This window comes from Leucopleurus acutus, assembly GCF_964270905.1.
Source record: "Leucopleurus acutus genome assembly, chromosome: 7".
NCBI classification, from domain to species: domain Eukaryota; kingdom Metazoa; phylum Chordata; class Mammalia; order Artiodactyla; family Delphinidae; genus Leucopleurus; species Leucopleurus acutus.
The window spans coordinates 64,949,139-64,967,596 of NC_139150.1; the positions used below are offsets into that span (position 1 = coordinate 64,949,139).

General features: G+C 37.4%; 1 protein-coding gene across 1 annotated transcript in view; it reads left to right on the forward strand.

Moving 5' to 3' along the window:
• Nucleotides 1–18,458, forward strand: part of CCDC171 (coiled-coil domain containing 171) — a gene marked incomplete at its 3' end in the record, with an annotated part of 361,839 nt that overhangs the window by 171,907 nt on the left and 171,474 nt on the right. The window contains exons 17-18 of the mRNA XM_082842979.1: nt 12,769–13,273; nt 14,111–14,227. Of these exons, the coding sequence (XP_082699105.1) occupies nt 12,769–13,273; nt 14,111–14,227 (622 nt within the window). The remainder of the gene's footprint in view (nt 1–12,768; nt 13,274–14,110; nt 14,228–18,458) is intronic.

Consider the following 18,458-nt stretch of genomic DNA (forward strand, 5'->3'; position numbering starts at 1 on the left):
ATGGTGTAAGATAGTGATCTAGTTTCATTCTTTTGCATGTGGCTGTCCAGTTTTCCCAACACCATTTATTGAAGAGACTGTCCTTTATCCATTGTATGTTCTTTACTCCTTTAATATAAATTAATTGTTCATATATGTGAGAGTTTATATCTGGACTTTCAGTTCTGTTCCATTGATCTGTCTGTCTGTTTTTCTGCCAATACCATGCTATCTTGGTTAGTATAGCTTTGTAGTATAATATGAAATAAGGGAATGTGATACCTTGAACTTTTTTTTTTTCCCTCGGGATTGCTTTGGCTATTATTGGTTCCATACAAATTTTAGCATTTTTTTGGTCTATTTTTGTGAAAAATATTATTGAGATTTTTTTTTTTTTTTTTTTATGGTGTGTGGGCCTCTCACTGTCATGGCCTCTCCCGTTGCAGAGCACAGGCTCCGGACGCTCAGGCTCAGCGGCCATGGCGCACGGGCCAAGCCGCTCTGCGGCATGTGGGATCTTCCTGGACCAGGGCACGAACCCTTGTCCCCTGCATCAGCAGGCGGACTCTCAACCACTGCACCACCAGGGAAGCCCTATTATTGAGATTTTGATAGAGATTGCACTGAATCTGTAGATTGCTTTAGGTAATATGGACATTTTAACAGTTGTAATTCTTCCAATCTATGAACACAGAATATCTTTCTATTTCTTCATGTCTTCAGTTTTTTCAACAGTGTCTTATAGTTTTCGGTCTACAGGTCTTTCACCTCCTTGGTTGAACTTATTCCTAGGTATTTTATTCTTTTTGTTGTGATTGTAAATGTGATTTTTTAAAAATTTCACTTTCTGCTAGTTTGTTGTTAGTGTATAGAAACACAAAACAGATTTTTGTATACTGATTTTGTACCCTGCAACTTGACTGTATTCATTTATTATTTTTAATAGCTTTTTGGTGGCAACTTTAGGATTTTCTATATATAAAATACTATCATCAGCAGATAGGGACAGTTTTACTTCTTCTTTTCCAATTTGGGTGTCTTTTATTTCTTTTTCATGCCTAATTGCTCTGGCTAGGACTTCTAATACCAAGTAGAATATGAGTGGTGAGAGTGGGCATCCTTGTTTTGTTCCTGATCTTAGAGGGATAGCTTTTAATTTTTCATCATTGAGTATGATGCTAGTGGGTTTGTCATAAATAGCCTTTCTTATGTTACGGTACCTTACTTCTATACCCATTTTATTGAGAGCTTTTATTGTAAATAGGTGTTGAATCTTGTCAAATGCTTTTTCTGCATCTGTTGAGATAATCATGTGATTTTTATCCTTTGTTTTGTTAATGTGGTATATCATGTTGATTGATTTGCAGGTACTGAACAATCCTTGCATTCCTGGAATAAATCCCACTATCATGATGTATGATCCTTTTAATGTACTGTTGTATTTGGTTTGCTAATGTTTTTTTTTTTGGCCATGCTGTGTGGCTTGTGGGATCTTAGTTCCCCAACCAGGGATTGAACCCGGGCCCTTGGCAATAAAAGCTTGGAGTCCTAACTGACCACCAGGGAATTCAAAATTGCTACTATTTTGTTGAGGACTTTTCCGTTTATGTTCATTAAAGATATTGGCATATAATTTTATTTTTGTGTCTTGTGCTTGTCTGGGTTTGGTATCAAGATAATGTTGGCCTTATAAAATGCATTAGCAAGTGTTCTCTCCTCTTCAATTTTTTGGAAGATTTTGAGAATGATAGGTATTGAATCATTTTTGAATATTTGGTAGAATTTACCACTTCATACATATTCTTAGTCTTATTTTTATTCTTTTAGCAATTTGTGAATAGCATCTCCTTCTTACAATACAAATTATATGATGAGTCTCATGAAATCATTCATAGTGGTAGTAATTAATATTAACTAGCACTTTAAAATAAATAACCAATACAAATCATCAAAATTTGGGAGCCAAAAAATGACATGAGGATCTTTAAAATTGCTTTATTACATCACTACTGCTTTTACCAGGTAGCCTAAAATGAAAACTGGCTGTGTAAGTCAAGAATCTCAATTCTGTTTTCCAAAAATTCCAGTGTGCTCCTGTTTTTCCTCTATATATAGAGAAGTAGGGTATTTTTTGTAATATATTCCTGATTTTTATCCATTTCTAGCCATGTTTTAATTACTCTCTTATCCTCATCCCAGGACTATCTGTTTCTGGCTGTCTCTCTGCAATGCTTTAACTTTAACCTGGTGCTCTGTGCAAGTGGAACAGCTATATAGAGTAGAGGAATCTATCATGCAGTAAAATTAAATCTTTTTGCAATAGGTTTACTTTACTTTTATCTCTCCTTCCACAATCCATTTGATTTTGACCAGTGACTGAATTTTTTTGAAATATTTAAAATAACATTAGAATATATATTTTTTTACAGTTTTTTTTTTTTTTGGTCAAAAAAGTGATATTTGTTAAAAACCGACTTCTGCCTGAGACTTTGATATCTGTAAAAGTGTGAATAGGCAGCCACCTAGAACCTGAATGATTAGGTTCATTTTTTTTCTTTTTAACATCTTTTTTGGAGTATAACTGCTTTACAATGGTGTGTTAGTTTCTGCTTTATAACAAAGTGAATCAGTTATACATATACATATGTCCCCATATCTCTTCCCTCTTGTGTCACCCTCCCTCCCACCCTCCCTATCCCACCCCTCTAGGTAGTCACAAGGCACCAAGCTGATCTCCCTGTGCTATGCAGCTGCTTCCCACTAGCTATCTGTTTTACGTTTGGTAGTATATATATGTCCATGCCACTCTCTCTTTGTCCCAGCTTACCCTTCCCCCTCCCCGTGTCCTCAAGTCCATTCTCTAGTAGTCTGTGTCTTTATTCCCGACTTGCCCCTAGGTTCTTCATGACCTTTATTTTTAGATGCCATACCTATGTGTTAGCATATGGTATTTGTTTTTCTCTTTCTGACTTCACTCTGTATGACAGACTAGGTCCATCCACCTCACTACAAATAACTCAATTTCTTTTCTTTTTATGGCTGAGTAATATTCCATTGTATATATGTACCATATCTTCTTTATCGATTCATCTGTTGACGGACACTTAGGTTGCTTCCATGTCCTGGCTATTGTAAATAGAGCTGCAGTAAACATTGTGGTACCTGACTCTTTATGAATTATGGTTTTCTCAGGGTATATGCCCAGTAGTGGTATTGCTGGGTCATATGGTAGTTCTGTTTTTAGTTTTTAAAGGAACCTCCATACTGTCCTCCTTAGTGGCTGTATCAGTTTACATTCCCACCAAAAGTGCAAGAGGGTTCCCTTTTCTTCACACCCTCTCCAGCATTTATTGTTTGTAGATTTTTTGACGATGGCCATTCTGACCAGTGTGAGATGATATCTCATTGTAGTTTTGATTTGCATTTCTCTAATGATTAATGATGTTGAGCATTCTTTCATGTGTTTGCTGGCAATCTTTATGTCTTCTTTGGTGAAATGTCTATTTAGGTCTTCTGCCCATTTTTGGATTGGGTTGTTTGTTTTTTTGATATTGAGCTGCATGAGCTGCTTGTAAATTTTGGAGATTAATCCTTGTCAGTTGCTTCATTTGTAAATATTTTCTCTCATTCTGAGTGTTGTCCTTTTGTCTTGTTTATGGTTTCCTTTGCTGTGCAAAAGCTTTTAAGTATCATTAGGTCCCATTTGTTTATTTTTGTTTTTATTTCCATTTCTCTAGGAGGTGGATCAAAAAGGATCTTGCTGTGATTTATGTCAAAGAGTGTTCTGCCTATGTTTTCCTCTTAGGGTTTGGTAGTGTCTGGCCTTACATTTACGTCTTTAATCCATTTTGAGTTTATTTTTGTGTATGGTGTTAGGGAGTGTTCTAATTCCATTCTTTTACATGTGGCTGTCCAGTTTTCCCAGGACCACTTATTGAAGAGGGTGGCTTTTCTCTGCTGTATATTCTTCCCTCCTTTATCAAAGATAAGGTTACCATATGTGTGTGGGTTTATCTCTGGGCTTTCTATCTGGTTCCATTGATCTATATTTCTGTTTTGGTGCCAGTACCATACTGTCTTGATTACTGTAGCTTTGTAGTATAGTTTGAAGTCAGGGAGCCTGATTCCTCCAGCTCCATTTTTCTTTATCAAGATTGCTTTGGCTATTTGGGGTCTTTTGTGTTTCCATACAAATTGTGAAATATTTTGTTCTAGTTCTGTGAAAAATACCATTGGTAGTTTGATAGGGATTGCACTGAATCTGTAGATTGCTTTTTGTAGTATAGTCATTTTCACAATGTTGATTGTTCCAATCCAAGGACATGGTATATCTCTCCATCTATTTGTATCATCTTTAAGTTCTTTCATCAGTGTCTTATAATTTTCTGCATAAACATCTTTTATCTCCTTAGGTAGGTTTATTCCTAGATATTTTTTTCTTTTTGTTGCAATGGTAAATGGGAGAATTTTCTTAATTTCACTGTCAGATTTTTCATCATTAGTGTATAGGAATGCAAGAGATTTCTGTGCATTAATTTTGTATCCTGCTACTTTACCAAATTCATTGATTAACTCTAGCATCCTTAGGATTCTCTATGTATAGTATCATGTCATCTGAAAACATTGACAGCTTTACTTCTTCTTTTCTGATTTGGATTCCTTTTATTTCTTTTTCTTTTCTGGTTGCTGTGGCTAAAACTTCCAAAACTATTGTTGAATAATAGTGGTGAGAGTGGGCAACCTTGTCTTGTTCCTGATCTTAGTGGAAATGGTTTCGGTTTTTCACCATTAAGGACATTGTTGGCTGTGGGTTTGTCATATATGGCCTTTATTATGTTGAGGTAAGTTCCCTCTATGCCTACTTCCTGGTGGGTTTTTATCATACTTGGGTGTTGAATTTTGTCCAAAGCTTTCTCTGCATCTATTGAGCCGATCATATGGTTTTTCTCCTTCAATTGGTTAATGTGGTGTTATCACATTGATTGATTTGCGTATATTGAAGAATCCTTGAATCCCTGGGATAAACCCCACTTGATCATGGTTTATGATCCTTATAATGTGCTGTTGAATTCTGTCTGCTAGTCTTTTGTTGAGGAATTTTGCATCTATCTTCATCAGAGATATTGGCCTGTAGTTTTCTTTCTTTGTGACATCTTTGTCTGTTTTTGGTATCAGGGTGATGGTGACCTCGTAGAATGAGTTTGGGAGTGTTCCTCCCTCTGCTATATTTTGTAAGAGTTTGAGAAGCATAGGTGTTACCTCCTCTTCTATAAATGTTTGATAGAATTCGCCTGTGAAGCCACCTGGTCCTGGGCTTTTGTTTGTTGGAAGATTTTTAATCACAGTTTCAATTTCAGTGCTTGTGATTGGTCTGTTCATATTTTCTGTTTCTTCCTGATTCAGTCTTGGCAGGTTGTGCATTTCTAAGAATTTGTCCATTTCTTCCAAGTTGTCCATTTTACTGGCATATAGTTGCTTGTAGTAATCTCTCATGATCCTTTGTATTTCTGCAGTGTCAGTTGTTACTTCTCCTTTTTCATTTCTAATTCTATTGATTTGAGTCTTCTCCCTTTTTTTCTTGATGAGTCTGGCTAATGGTTTATCAATTTTGTTTATCTTTTCAAAGAACCAGCTTTTAGTTTTATTGATCTTTGCTGTCATTTCCTTCATTTCTTTTTCCTTTATTTCTGATCTGATCTTTATGATTTCTTTCCTTCTGCTAACTTTGGGGTTTTTTTGTTCTTTCTCTAATTGCTTTTGGTGTAAGGTTAGTTTGTTTACTTGAGGTGTTTCTTGTTTCTTAAGGTAGGATTGTATTGCTATAAACTTCCCTCTTAGATCTGCTTTTGCTGTATCCCATAGGTTTGGGTCATCATGTTTTCATTTTCATTTGTTTCTAGGTATTTTTTGATTTCCTCTGTGATCTCTTGGTTATTAAGTAGTGTATTGTTTAGCCTCTATGTGTTTGTATTTTTTACAGTTTTTTACCTGTAATTGATATGTAGTCTCATAGCGTTGTGGTCAGAAAAGATACTTGATACTATTTCAAGTTTTTAAATTTACCAAGGCTTGATTTGTGACCCAAGATATGATCTATCCTGGAGAATGTTCCATGAGCACTTGAGAAAAATGTGTATTCTGTTGTTTTGGATGGAATGTCCTATAAATATCAATTAAGTCCATTTTGTTTAAAGTATCATTTAAAGCTTGTGTTTCCTTATTTATTTTCATTTTGGATGATCTGTCCATTGATGAAAGTGGGGTGTTAATGTCCCCTACTATGTTTGTGTTACTGTCGATTTCCCCTTTTATGGCTGTTAGTATTTGCCTTATGTATTGTGGTGCTCCTATGTTGGGTGCATAAATATTTACAATTGTTATATCTTCTTCTTGGATTGATCCCTGGATCATAATGTAGTGTCCTTCTTTGTCTCTTGTAATATTCTTTGTTTTAAAGTCTCTTTTGTCTGATATGAGAATTGCTACTCCAGCTTTCTTCTGATTTCCATTTGCATGGAATATCTTTTTCCATCCCCTCACTTTCAGTCTGTATGTGTCCCTAGGTCTGAAGTGGGTCTCTTGTAGACAGCATATATATGGGTCTTGTTTTTGTATCCATTCAGCCAGTCTGTGTCTTTTGGTTGGAGCATTTAATCCATTTACATTTAAGGTAATTATCCATATGTATGTTCATATTACCATTATCTTAATTTTTTTGTGTTTGTTATCGTAGGTCTTTTCCTTCTCTTGTGTTTCCAGCCTGGAGAAGTCCCCTTAGCATTTGTTGTAAAGCTGGTTTGGTGGTGCTGAATTCTCTTAACTTTTGCTAGTCTGTAAAGGTTTTAATTTCTCTGTCAAATCTGAATGAGATCCTTGCTGGGTGGAGTAATCTTGGTTGTAGGTTTTTCTCCTTCATTACTTTAAATATGTCCTGCCACTCCCTTCTGGCTTGCAGAGTTTCTGCTGAAAGATCAGCTATTAACCTTATGGGGATTCCCTTGTATGTTATTTGTTGTTTTTCCCTTGCTGTTTTTAATTTTTTTTTTGTATTTAATTTTTGATAGTTTGATTAATACATGTCTTGGCACGCTTCTTGGATTATCCTGTATGGGACTCTCTGTACTTCCTGGACTTGATTGACTATTTCCTTTCCCATATTAGGGAAGTGTTCAACTATAATCTGTTCAAATATTTTCTCAGTCTCTTTCTTTTTCTCTTCTTCTTCTGGGACTCCTATAATTCGAATGTGGTGTGTTTAGTGTTGTCCCAGAGGTCTCTAAGTCTGTCCTCAATTCTTGTCATTCTTTTTTCTTTTTTCTGCTCTGCAGTAGTTATTTCCACTATTTAATCTTCCAGGTCACTTATCTGTTCTTCTGCCTCAGTTATTCTGCTATTGATCCCTTCTAGAGAATTTTAAATTTCATTCATTGTATTGTTCATCACTGTTTGTTTGCCCTTTAGTTCTTCTAGGTCCTTGTTAAATGTTCCTTGTATGCTCTCCATTCTATTTCCAAGATTTTGGATCATCTTTACTATCATTATTCTGAATTCTTTTTCACGTAGACTGCCTATTTCTTCTTCGTTTGTTAGGTCTGGTGGGTTTTTGCCTTGCTCCTTCATCTGCTATGTGTTTCTCTTTCTTCTCATTTTGCTTAGCTTACTGTGTTCGGGGTCTCCTTTTCTCAGGCTGCAGGTTCGTAGTTCTCGTTGTTTTTGGTGTCTGTCTCCAGTGGCTAAGGCTGGTTTAGTGGGTTGTGTAGGCTTCCTGGTGGAGGGAACTAGTGCCTGTGTTCTGGTGGATGAGGCTGCATCTTGTCTTTCTGGTGTCAGGTCCACGTCTGGCGGTGTGTTTTGGGGTGTCTGTGGCCTTATTATGATTTTAGGCAGCCTGTCTGCTAATGGATGGGGTTGTGTTCTTGTCTTGCTAGTTGTTTGGCATAGGGTGTCCAGCACTGTAGCTTGCTGATTGTTGAGTGGAGCTGGGTCTTGGCGTTGAGATGGAGCTCTCTGGGAGATTTTCGCCGTTTGATATTATGTGGAGCTGGGAGGTCTGTTGTGGACCCATGTCCTGTACTTGGCTCTCCCACCTCAGAGGCACAGCCCTGATGCCTGTCTGGGGCACCAAGAGCCTGTCATCCACACGGCTCAGAATAAAAGGGAGAAAAAAAAGAAAGAAAGAAAGAAAGAAGAAGATAAAATAAAATAGAATAATGTTATTAAGATAAAAAATAATTATTAAAAAATTTTTAAATATTAAAAAAGGAAAGAAAGAAGACAGCAACCAAATCAGAAAAGAAATCCACGAATGATAACAAGTGCTAAAAACTATACTAAAAAACAAACAAATAAAAAAAAACCGGACAGACAGAACCCTAGGAAAAATGGTAAAAGCAAAGCTATACAGACAAAAGCACACACAGAAGCATACACATATACACTCACAAAAAGAGAAAAAGGGAAAAAATATATATATATCGTTGTTCCCAAAGTCCACCTCCTCAGTTTGGGATAATTCATTGTCTATTCAGGTATTCCACAGATGCAGGGTACATCAAGCTGATTGTGGAGATTTAATCTGCTGCTCCTGAGGCTGCTGGTAGAGATTTCCCTTTCTCTTCTTTGTTCGCACAGCTCCCGGGGTTCAGCTTTGGTTTTGGCCCCGACTCTTCGTGTAGGTCGCCTGAGGGCGTCTGTTCTTCGCTCAGACAGGACGGTGTTAAAGTAGCAGCTGATTCGGGGGCTCTGGCTCACTCAGGCCCGGGGGAGGGAGGGGTACGGATGCGGGGCGAGCCTGCGGCGGCAGAGGCCGGCGTGACGTTGCACCAGCCTGAGGCTCGCTGTGCGTTCTCCCGGGGGAGTTGTCCCTGGATCACGGGACCCTGGCAGTGGCGGGCTGCACAGGCTCCCGGGAGTGGAGGTGTGGAGAGTGACCTGTGCTTGCTCACAGGCTTCTTGGCGGCGGCAGCAACGGCCTTAGCGTCTCATGCTCGTCTCTGGGGTCCGCGCTTTTAGCCGCGGCTCGCGGCCGTCTCTGGAGCTCCTTTAAGCAGCGCTCTTAATCCCCTCTCCTCGCGCACCAGGAAACAAAGAGAGAAGAAAAAGTCTCTTGCCTCTTCGGCAGCTCCAGACTTTTTTCCGGACTCCCTCCCGGCTAGCTGTGGCGCGCTAGCCTCCTTCAGGCTGTGTTCACCCCGCCAACCCCAGTCCTCTCCCTGGGATCCGACGGAAGCCAGAGCCTCAGCTCGCAGCCCTGCCCGCCCTGGCGGGTGAGCAGACAAGCCTCTCGGGCTGGTGAGTGCTGGTCGACACCGATCCTCTGTGTGGGAATCTCTCCACTTTGCCCTCTGCACCCCTGTTGCTGTGCTCTCTTCCACGGCTCCGAAGCTTCCCCTGCTCCGCCCCCCACAGTCTCCACCCACGAAGGGGCTTTCTAGTGTGTGGAAACCTTTCCTCCTTCACAGCGCCCTCCCACTGGTGCAGGTCCCGTCCCTATCTTTTTGTCTCTGTTTATCCCTTTTTCTTTTGCCCTACCCATGTACGTGGGGAGTTTCTTGCCTTTTGGGAGGTCTGAGGTCTTCTGCCAGGGTTCAGTAGGTGTTCTGTAGGAGTTGTTCCGCATGTAGATGTATTTCTGATGTATTTGTGGGGAGGAAGGTGATCTCCACGTCTTACTCTTCCGCCATCTTGAAGGTCCTCTGCACAAGACTCTTAGATAGCCTCATCCTCCAAAGGGCAGACACAGAAGCAAGGAGAACTACTGTTGTGCAGACTGTGCCCAGGGAGAAATTCCAATGGCAGGTATTGGTGACATATCCTCTTCTTTAGCAGGTGGCAGCCTGGCAACTTGTGGTTGTAGGTAGGTGGCCTCAGTTCCTTCCCACTGGATCTCTCCTTAGGGCTGCTTGAGTGTCCTCATGACACGGCAGCTGGCTTAACCCAGGATGAGTGATCTTGGGTAGCTGGTTTTCCTTAGTTAACAATCATCTTTTGATGTTCCCCATTACCTGCGCCAGTCCCCTCCCCTGTCCCGTCCCCCCTGGTACTTTAGCTCAGGGAGGAAGAAGCTCAGAGGGACTTGGCTGAATAAGGGGCTTGAGAGCCTAGGGATGAGTTTTAAGCCGCTTTCCCCACAGTCAGGAGGAGGGACGCTGACCCTCCAGCCGGACCCCACGCCTCCCTTTTGCCGTTTCCCCTCAGTACGCTCAGGTCCACCCTGATTAGGTTCATTTTTATTTCCATTACTTAGGTATGACCAGTGCATCTCTTTTATCCTAGATTTTCTATAATTTTCCTTTTTTTCTCTAAATGAACTGGTGGAGTTGATTTTGGAGAGAATATGGAATTAAACTTCGTAATTTCCATTTGCTCCCTCTACTCCCTGCAACTCTGCTGCTATCCCGGACAGTCTTTATTAATGTTTCCAATTTTCCCATCCATTTACTAAAGCTTAGCAACTGTCCCAAGTTTTTATGGTTTCTCATAGCTTTCTGGGTAAAGTTTAAATTCTTTAGCTTAATCATTTATTATCTACAGACTTGTCAAATTTCCATCATTTTCCTCTTCAGACATTCTGAATTATTTGTACTTCCTTAGAACACATTACTCTGTTTTCTGGCTCTTCCTTTGCTATATGCTAGTCTTCCTGCTTTTTCTAGCTGTAACTTGTGTCAGTTTTCCCTTTTCATAAAGGCTGTTGTACATCTGCTTCTAAGCCGTCTACTTGGCTCTCAGAGTTTCTTCCATCTTCCAGCTGCTCCCAGTGGAACACCATGACCTTTACCAGTGGTCTTTATATGGAGCTCTGGGGCACAGACCCATTGATAAACTACTGCTGCCACAACTTGGCTATCAGTAGAGATGTGGTTGGAGCAAGCTACAATTCCCTTATTTCCCCATTCCTTTATTTCTCACAGTACCACCACAGGTACGGCTGGATCAGACTTCAGAGAATAGTTGGAGTAAATAAAGGAAATTAAAGTATAGCAGAGAAACATTTAAAACCAAGACTAAATCCAATTTCCCTCCTGCCCAAGGGAAAGCATTCAAGAAGTTGAGTCCATCAGAGAGTGGCCTCTTGTGTACTTCCTTTACTCGTTTGTATTCAGGGCTGTACTTCTGAGTGCCTCCTTCTACTCACCGTGCACCTTTGGGAACCTCATCCCCTAGCCTCAGGACTGGTTTTGGTCCGGGGGTTACTTTCCTCAGCCATGTGTTTCGACAAGTTTGAATCCTTTTGGCTACTTCCTGTCAACATTGTCCATGGTAGGCTTTGACACCCAAATCTTGCAGAGTAGTTAAGAGTTTGTATGATTTTCTCTAAGTCTGAACACCTTTGAAGTCTTCCTGCCAATGTAAATTTTGGAAATGCCTCTGATTGTTCTAGTTGTTCGTGAATAACTCTTGAATCAGACACTGTAAATCTTTCCCAAGGACCATTGTTAAATTTCAGACGGAGTGTGACCTGAACCAATAATACAAAGAGAAATGTTTTCCTTAATGCCCCCAAAAGGATTCTCTCATAATGAAGATACTACTTCACTTTATATAGAGCATGATTTTTCTCTGTCTCTGACTGACCCCTTTATTCAAATTGAACTCCCTTGGCCTGTTTTAAAAAGAACGAAGTCCGTGGACAAGCCAGGGCAGCTTATTTGGTTAAGTAAAGATTCAGCTAAAGCTGTTAAATCACCATGGACTAGATTAGATTAAATTTTATTACAAGGGTAGCTATTGGCTAGCCTCCTTATTGGTGGAGTTGAGATTTTTTTGTTGTTGTTCTTTCTATTACACATCTCACTCCCACTTGTCCTTTGCCATATTCCTCCAAAAGCTGGTCAACGTCATTTGGTATAAACATCCTTTTGTGCATCTCTGGCAATCTAGCATAGCTCCATCACAGCATTATACCACAATCATTGATTTATTTGTCTGTTTTCCTAGCGTGTGGAATTTAGTGAGCAATCAGGAAATGTTTATCGAATGATAAATGCATCAGTAAAAGAAATTGGCATCTGTTATCTTCTAAATTTACTCTATTTCAACAGTTCCTTAATGATTAGGTATAAGATTTCATGGGGAGAGCTAGTTTATTTTCTAGTGATTAAAATCCAGTGCCTGCAGTTAAAATTTCTGTGTGTTCCATATTAAGTTTTGAATTATAAGTATCTTGATCAGGAAAAAAGGACCAGAGAGCTGCTGAGGCCCAGCCCACAGTTAGTATTTACTCCCAGCACTGGAGCTGTACTTTGTACAGCCTTCTGTCTTGGGGAGGAAGAAACTGAAATAAGAGAGTATGTTCTGAGAATCAGTCCCCTCTTGTCTAGTAAATGGCAGATAGTCAGATGCTGTGTATTGTATTATTTATTTAACCCTTTGCTATTTTGACAAAAAGTTAAGTCTTTTTACATATAGAAAAGCCTCTAATGCTGGTGTGATTTCTGTTTAAAAGTAGGAAATACATGTTACTGAGGAATGGAAGAGAAGGAATTTTCTTTTTCTGAATATGTGTATTTATGCATAAGTATACAGGAAATTTACAAAGTATTTTTAAATGTATGTGCTCTACTTTGTGTAAAGCTTCCATATAAGGGATTTAAAAATTACTGTGCACATTTAGATCTAAGCTGTTTGGCCCACTGTTGCTCTATCATATATATTTTTTGGATATTTTAGACCATAGATCTTTCGAAGGAAAAGAAATAGTTGTCAGCAAAAGTTTTTCTTTTTTAAAAGAGGAGTTAATAAAATGCCTGTTTCATGATCAAATATATTATTTGACTTTTCTTATAGAAATTTCAAGAAATTGCTGAAAAAAATACGGAAAAGTTGAACCGTATTGAGAAGTCACATGAACAATTGGTTGTTGAAAACACACATTTCAAAAACTTGTTATCACAGACTAAAAGGGAACAAACATCCTTGCTGGCGGCCTGCGCATTGATGGCTGGTGCCTTATATCCTCTGTATAGCCGATCATCTGCCTTATCCACACAGAGAGATTTTCTCCAGGAGCAGGTCAACACCTTTGAGTTGTTAAAATTGGAAGTTAGAACTCTAGCCCAGGCTTTGTCAATTGTAGAGGAAAAGAAGCAAGAGGAAGCCAAGATGAAGAAAAAAGCATTCAAAGGATTAATACGTGTATTCCGGAAAGGTGTTATTGCAATTTTGGCAGCAAACAGACTCAAGATTTTGGGCCAGTCGTGTTCCTCTCTTTTTACCTGGATGGAGAGTTTCAAAGAAGGCATAGGCATGTTAGTGTGTACAGGAGAGCCCAAAGACAAGCATAAATTTCCAAGTAAGATAATTTGTGCTTTTAAAAATCTGAGTCGAATGTAAGTGACATACGAAATGAATATGTTGGGCAAAAACATAAAAAAATCATTTACAATGTCAAATCATGTAACATATGTACATACATATGTAGATGTGTATGTGTGTGTGAATAAGTGTGTATTTATAAATTAGGCTTTAATGTTTTGTTATAAACATTAAAATATAAAGAAAGTAGCAAATATATATGATTTCAACTTTGTCTAGCTTTATTATATTTGAATGCTCTTTTGACAGTAAATTGAAAAGTTTGTACAGCAATTTTTCAATAAAGTCAATCCAGAAACTCTGCCCTATTTAAAATTAATTAGCATAATTTACTTTCACTTTCTTTGAATTAGTATAAAATGATCAGAGTTAAAAATCTGTTGAAGAATTGAATGAAAATGAAACTAATGTAAGTTTTGTAGCTAACTTTTTTGAATGCTTGACTATTCTGAGGAAACAATTATTTCAGTTTTTAACTTTTCAAAAGCAAGCTATTAAGTAAATAGAGCTAAATAAAATTTCCTTCTCCCTTTTCTTTTATGATGTCAGTTACCATTATCTATAGAGAGGAGTTAATAAAATGCCTGTTTGTTTCATGATCAAATACATTATTTGACTTCTCTTATATGGAAAAATTGAACTGTAAATAAAGTCAATAAAATCTCACATCTATTATAGACTTCTCTGCACTAGGTGAAGTTCTACATACTAATTTTGATCTACTTCTTAAATAGCTAAATATTGCCATAATTTTTAAACGGATTTTAATAAATTTTTGTAGAATTGCATAATGGATTTTTTTCTGTTTTTGCAGAACATCAAAAGGAGCAGTTACGTTGTTTGCGAACTCTCAGTTGGCTCACCAGTTCTGACCTTCTTGCTGCAATAATCAGTTCTATGGCTGAGTTACAGGAAGCTATTAGTAAAACAGGTATGATTCCCCTTTTTATGTCCTTGCAAAATACATTTAAAAAGAAAATGTCCAGAAATTCTTTATGGTACAAATTCTAATAAACCTTCAAGGAAGAAAATGTATTTGTTTTTATCTTTCTTTTATTCAGGTACAGAGAGATTACTAAATCTATATTTAATGAAGTAGTGAATTAATGTAATTTTTGATGTTAATTTTGTCTTTATGGGGAAATTAAATGACACTTCTTGGTGAATACATTCACCTTTTTTTTCCCTTTGTGATATGCTTTTCCTATGGAAAACTCATCATTAGCTTTTTTATTAAGTACTACTGGTAATATTCTTTCAAATGTTTTAATCTTTCTTCTGTTTCTGGCCATGTGCTTTAGAAATCCAAATAATAACTGAATCAGTAGAAAATTTTTCTCTCTCATTTGGCAACATGTTTTTATTTTTTCTATTTAATTTTAAATAGTCTGCTCCTTTCCACTAGGTGTGAAGCCACCTATAACCAGTGATTTCCAAAGGTCTAAAATGCAAGTTTATTTTTTCATGACTCAGATTGCATGGCATGTTTGTGTGAAAGGTTCAATGAAAACTAATTTCTCCACACTTAAAGAGTAACATACAGTTACCTACTGCTTAAGCTATGTCATTGGACTAATTATGGTCGTTTCAGACACATTAATAGAAAAAAATGTATAGTAGACTTGTTAATACTTGCCTGCGTAATGAAATATTCTAAGTATTAATGAAATGATAATTTGGGATGTAATTTAATTCTTCAGACAATTCTGTTGTGTAAATATAGATCATGTATTGTGATTTCAAACATGTAAACTAGGCTCTTATAGTACAAAACTTATGATCCAAAGATTATTTTTAGGTTGTGGCCATAAATGTTGGTAAGAAATATGCATATTTTAATGTATCGGCAAAATCTCAACATACTGGGTTTGGAGTCTGAAATAAAAGTGCAAATAAATATATTTTAAGAATGTTGGTATTATAACTTCAAAGCAAAATTGTAACATCCTTGAAAGAACTTAATAAATTTTTGGGTTTAGTTTAATAAACAGATGATTTTTGTTAGTCATATTTTTTCAGGTATGTGGACCTAAAAGTAGATTGGTTTCTTAAGCTATAATCTTATTTATATTATTACTTTATTTAATGCATTTTTTAATCACTGTGCTATATGCTTGAGGAGATGAAAGAAAAAGATGTGACTTGATCGATCTTCTAGAAAATACACATAATGGTCATAAGAATAAGAGCGACAACTCATGAACAACTTAGGCAGAATGTAATCAAGGATTGGATGAGAAAGTACAGGCTTTAAATGTAAGAATACGCAGAAGGTAAAGCTCAATGTGGGCTTATGAGTATTGGGAAGGCTTCAGGGACTAGTGATTTAGTTGGGCCTAGAATGACAGTAAGTTAGAGAGGAGAGCTGGCATTCAGCTGCAGGGTATAGCTTAAGCAGAGATGTAGAGGTGGGAATAAGCATAGAATGGGAAGAAGGGACATTCAAGAGGTGAGAACGTAAATCCATGCCTAGCAGGTCTGACTTATGGATAAAATATGTTGTCTACTCTAACCATATTGGGAAGTAGTGGGGGAAGGGGTAGATCATTGCCATGGGATCAGATTGTTGATTTATGAAAGTAGGCAGCCATTTCCCCTGAGCACATTTTCTAAAAGTAGCCCCTTGTAACATTTTTAAGTTAAAATATTGACAAAATTTTTATTCAGACCCTGATAAAAATATGTGTAGGTAAGACCTGTGAAGTAGAAGGTAGACCAAGAGTGGTGTTTTAAGTGCTTGCCTATCTCTAGGAACAAGCTGTCTTTGATGTTAGAACCTGGTATGCCTCTAGCTTGAGGAAATAGCAAGTTCAGGAAAACTTATTTTTAGGCAAGCCTAAAAGGATATGGTCCAGGCAGATAGATAATTGTTACTGAACTAGTACAAAAATGATCAGCGTGGATCTTCTCCAGTGACTAGCTGGGCTTATAGAATAATTCTTTCAAAACATGTTGAAGGGTTAATGTATTGTTATCTAGGCAATTGTGTTTTCATTTTTAAATGTATCCTAGTAGAAATTTTAGATATTTTAGCAGAAAAGGTGGGAAAATATTTTCAAAGTCTATGAGTGATTATCAACAGATAAGGGTAATAAATGTAAAGCCATAACAGTTTATACAGTCATGTTGAGTTTATAGTTTAAGTGTCTGAAAAATCTAAATAGGTAATCATTATTGTGTAGTAGAAAGAGCATTGCTTTGAACAAGGCAGACTTGATATTATATTCAGCATTGCTAGTTATTAGTTGTGTGAAATTGGGCAAGTTACTTAACTTTACTGGGCCTCACACTCTTTTCCCATAAATGAAGATGGTATCGTCTTCCCCATTGTTATGAGGAAATAATGAGATAATGCTTGTTGAGTATTTTGTACAGTATCTGGTACATAGTGGGTGCTAAAAAGTATTGTTGTTCCCTTACCACCCATCTCACCATGAAAGTAGCATTTAGCATTAATGAACATGAATACACACACGCCTACCTGTATACATTTTTAGACTACTAATGATTAATTTTCTGTTCTAAAATTGCTAAATTGCTGTACAGTGGAGGCAACATAGTGTAGGGTTAAGCAGGTATTCTGCCTGACTTTGAATACTGACTCTGATGCTAACCACATGACATGGGCAAGTTATTTAAACTCTGTTTCCCAGTTTCTTTATTTGTAGAGTGGGAATAGTAAGTTTTACCTAGCTCAGAGTTTAGAGGACTAAATGAGTTCATTTGTAAAGTGCTTAGAATGCCTTTGTTAACTCTTTCACATACTTTTCTTAGTTCAGATATCGGTCTTCATTAAGATTTATTGCATTAACTGAATAATAATGAAGAAATTTCATAAAAATTTAGAGTAAATAAAATGAAAATACATTAGTTTATCTTAAAATTTCAAGACCATTTACACATCTCATACAGCTCCAACTTGTTAAAACATGGTTCTGTTATAAATTAGTATACATATAAAGATCAGGAAGAAATTTCTTCCTCTGAATATAATGACATTGGATGTTTGGGGGCATCACAGGTTTTCTTTCTTTGTACCTAATAGAAGACCCCCACTTAGAGTAGCTTATTCATATAAGGTTTTTTTTTTTCCTCCTAAATAGTAAGTCTGGAGGTAGGTAGAAATCCAGACTATGTCTTTCTGCTAAGCCATTAGCATCTTCGTGTTTATGCCTCATAGTTTTAAGCTGGTCACTCTACTTTTAGGCGTCAGGATTGTATTTGTGCAGGAAGGAGAAGGGAGGGATACAATGTGAAGACATTCATACATTGCTGGTGAGAATAAAAAATGTTATAGCTGCTTTGGGAAAGAGTGGCATTTCCTCAAAATATTAAACATAGAGTTATCATTTGAACAAGCAATTCCCCTTCTAGGTATAGATCCAAGAGAAATGAAAACATATATGTACAAAAACTTGTGCATGAATGTTTACTGCAGCATAATGCATAGTCAAGAAATGGAAACAAACTCAAATGTCCATCAACTGATAAATGGGTAATGGACAGATATCCAAACAATAAAATATAATTGGGCCATAAAGAGTAATGAAATACTGATGCTTGCTACAACATGGATGAACCATGAAAGCCATATGCTACATCACAAAAGATTGTATATAATATGATTCCATTTATTTGAAATGGAATAGGCAAATTTGCAGATTAGGCAAATCTAGAGACAGAAAGTACATTAGGGGCTGCCTAAGGCTGGGGAGGGGCTGGGGGTTATGGGAAGTGGCTGCTAATAGATATGGAGTTTCTTTTGGGGGTGACTAAAATTTTATAAAATTGCTTGTGGTGACGCCTGCATAACTGTGATTATATTAAAAACCATGGATTTGTACACTTTAAATGGGTAAGTTATATTGTGTGTGAAATATATCTCAAGAAAATTGTTAAAAATATGAAGACATGTGTTGCTGAATATATCCCTTTATATCAGGAAGGCAAAAGCTTTCCCAAAAGCTTCCCCAGCAGACTTTTGCTGTTGTTTCATTGGCCTGGCCTGAGCTTGTTTCATTGGCCTGAGCTGAATCATTCACATGATTCTCCCTAGATGACTACCTGGAGATTGACAAAAGAGAAGGAAGAGTTTGTGCATGGAATGAATCAGCTAATCAACATCTGCAGTAGAGAGGATTGTTTTTGTTTGTTCTTTTTTT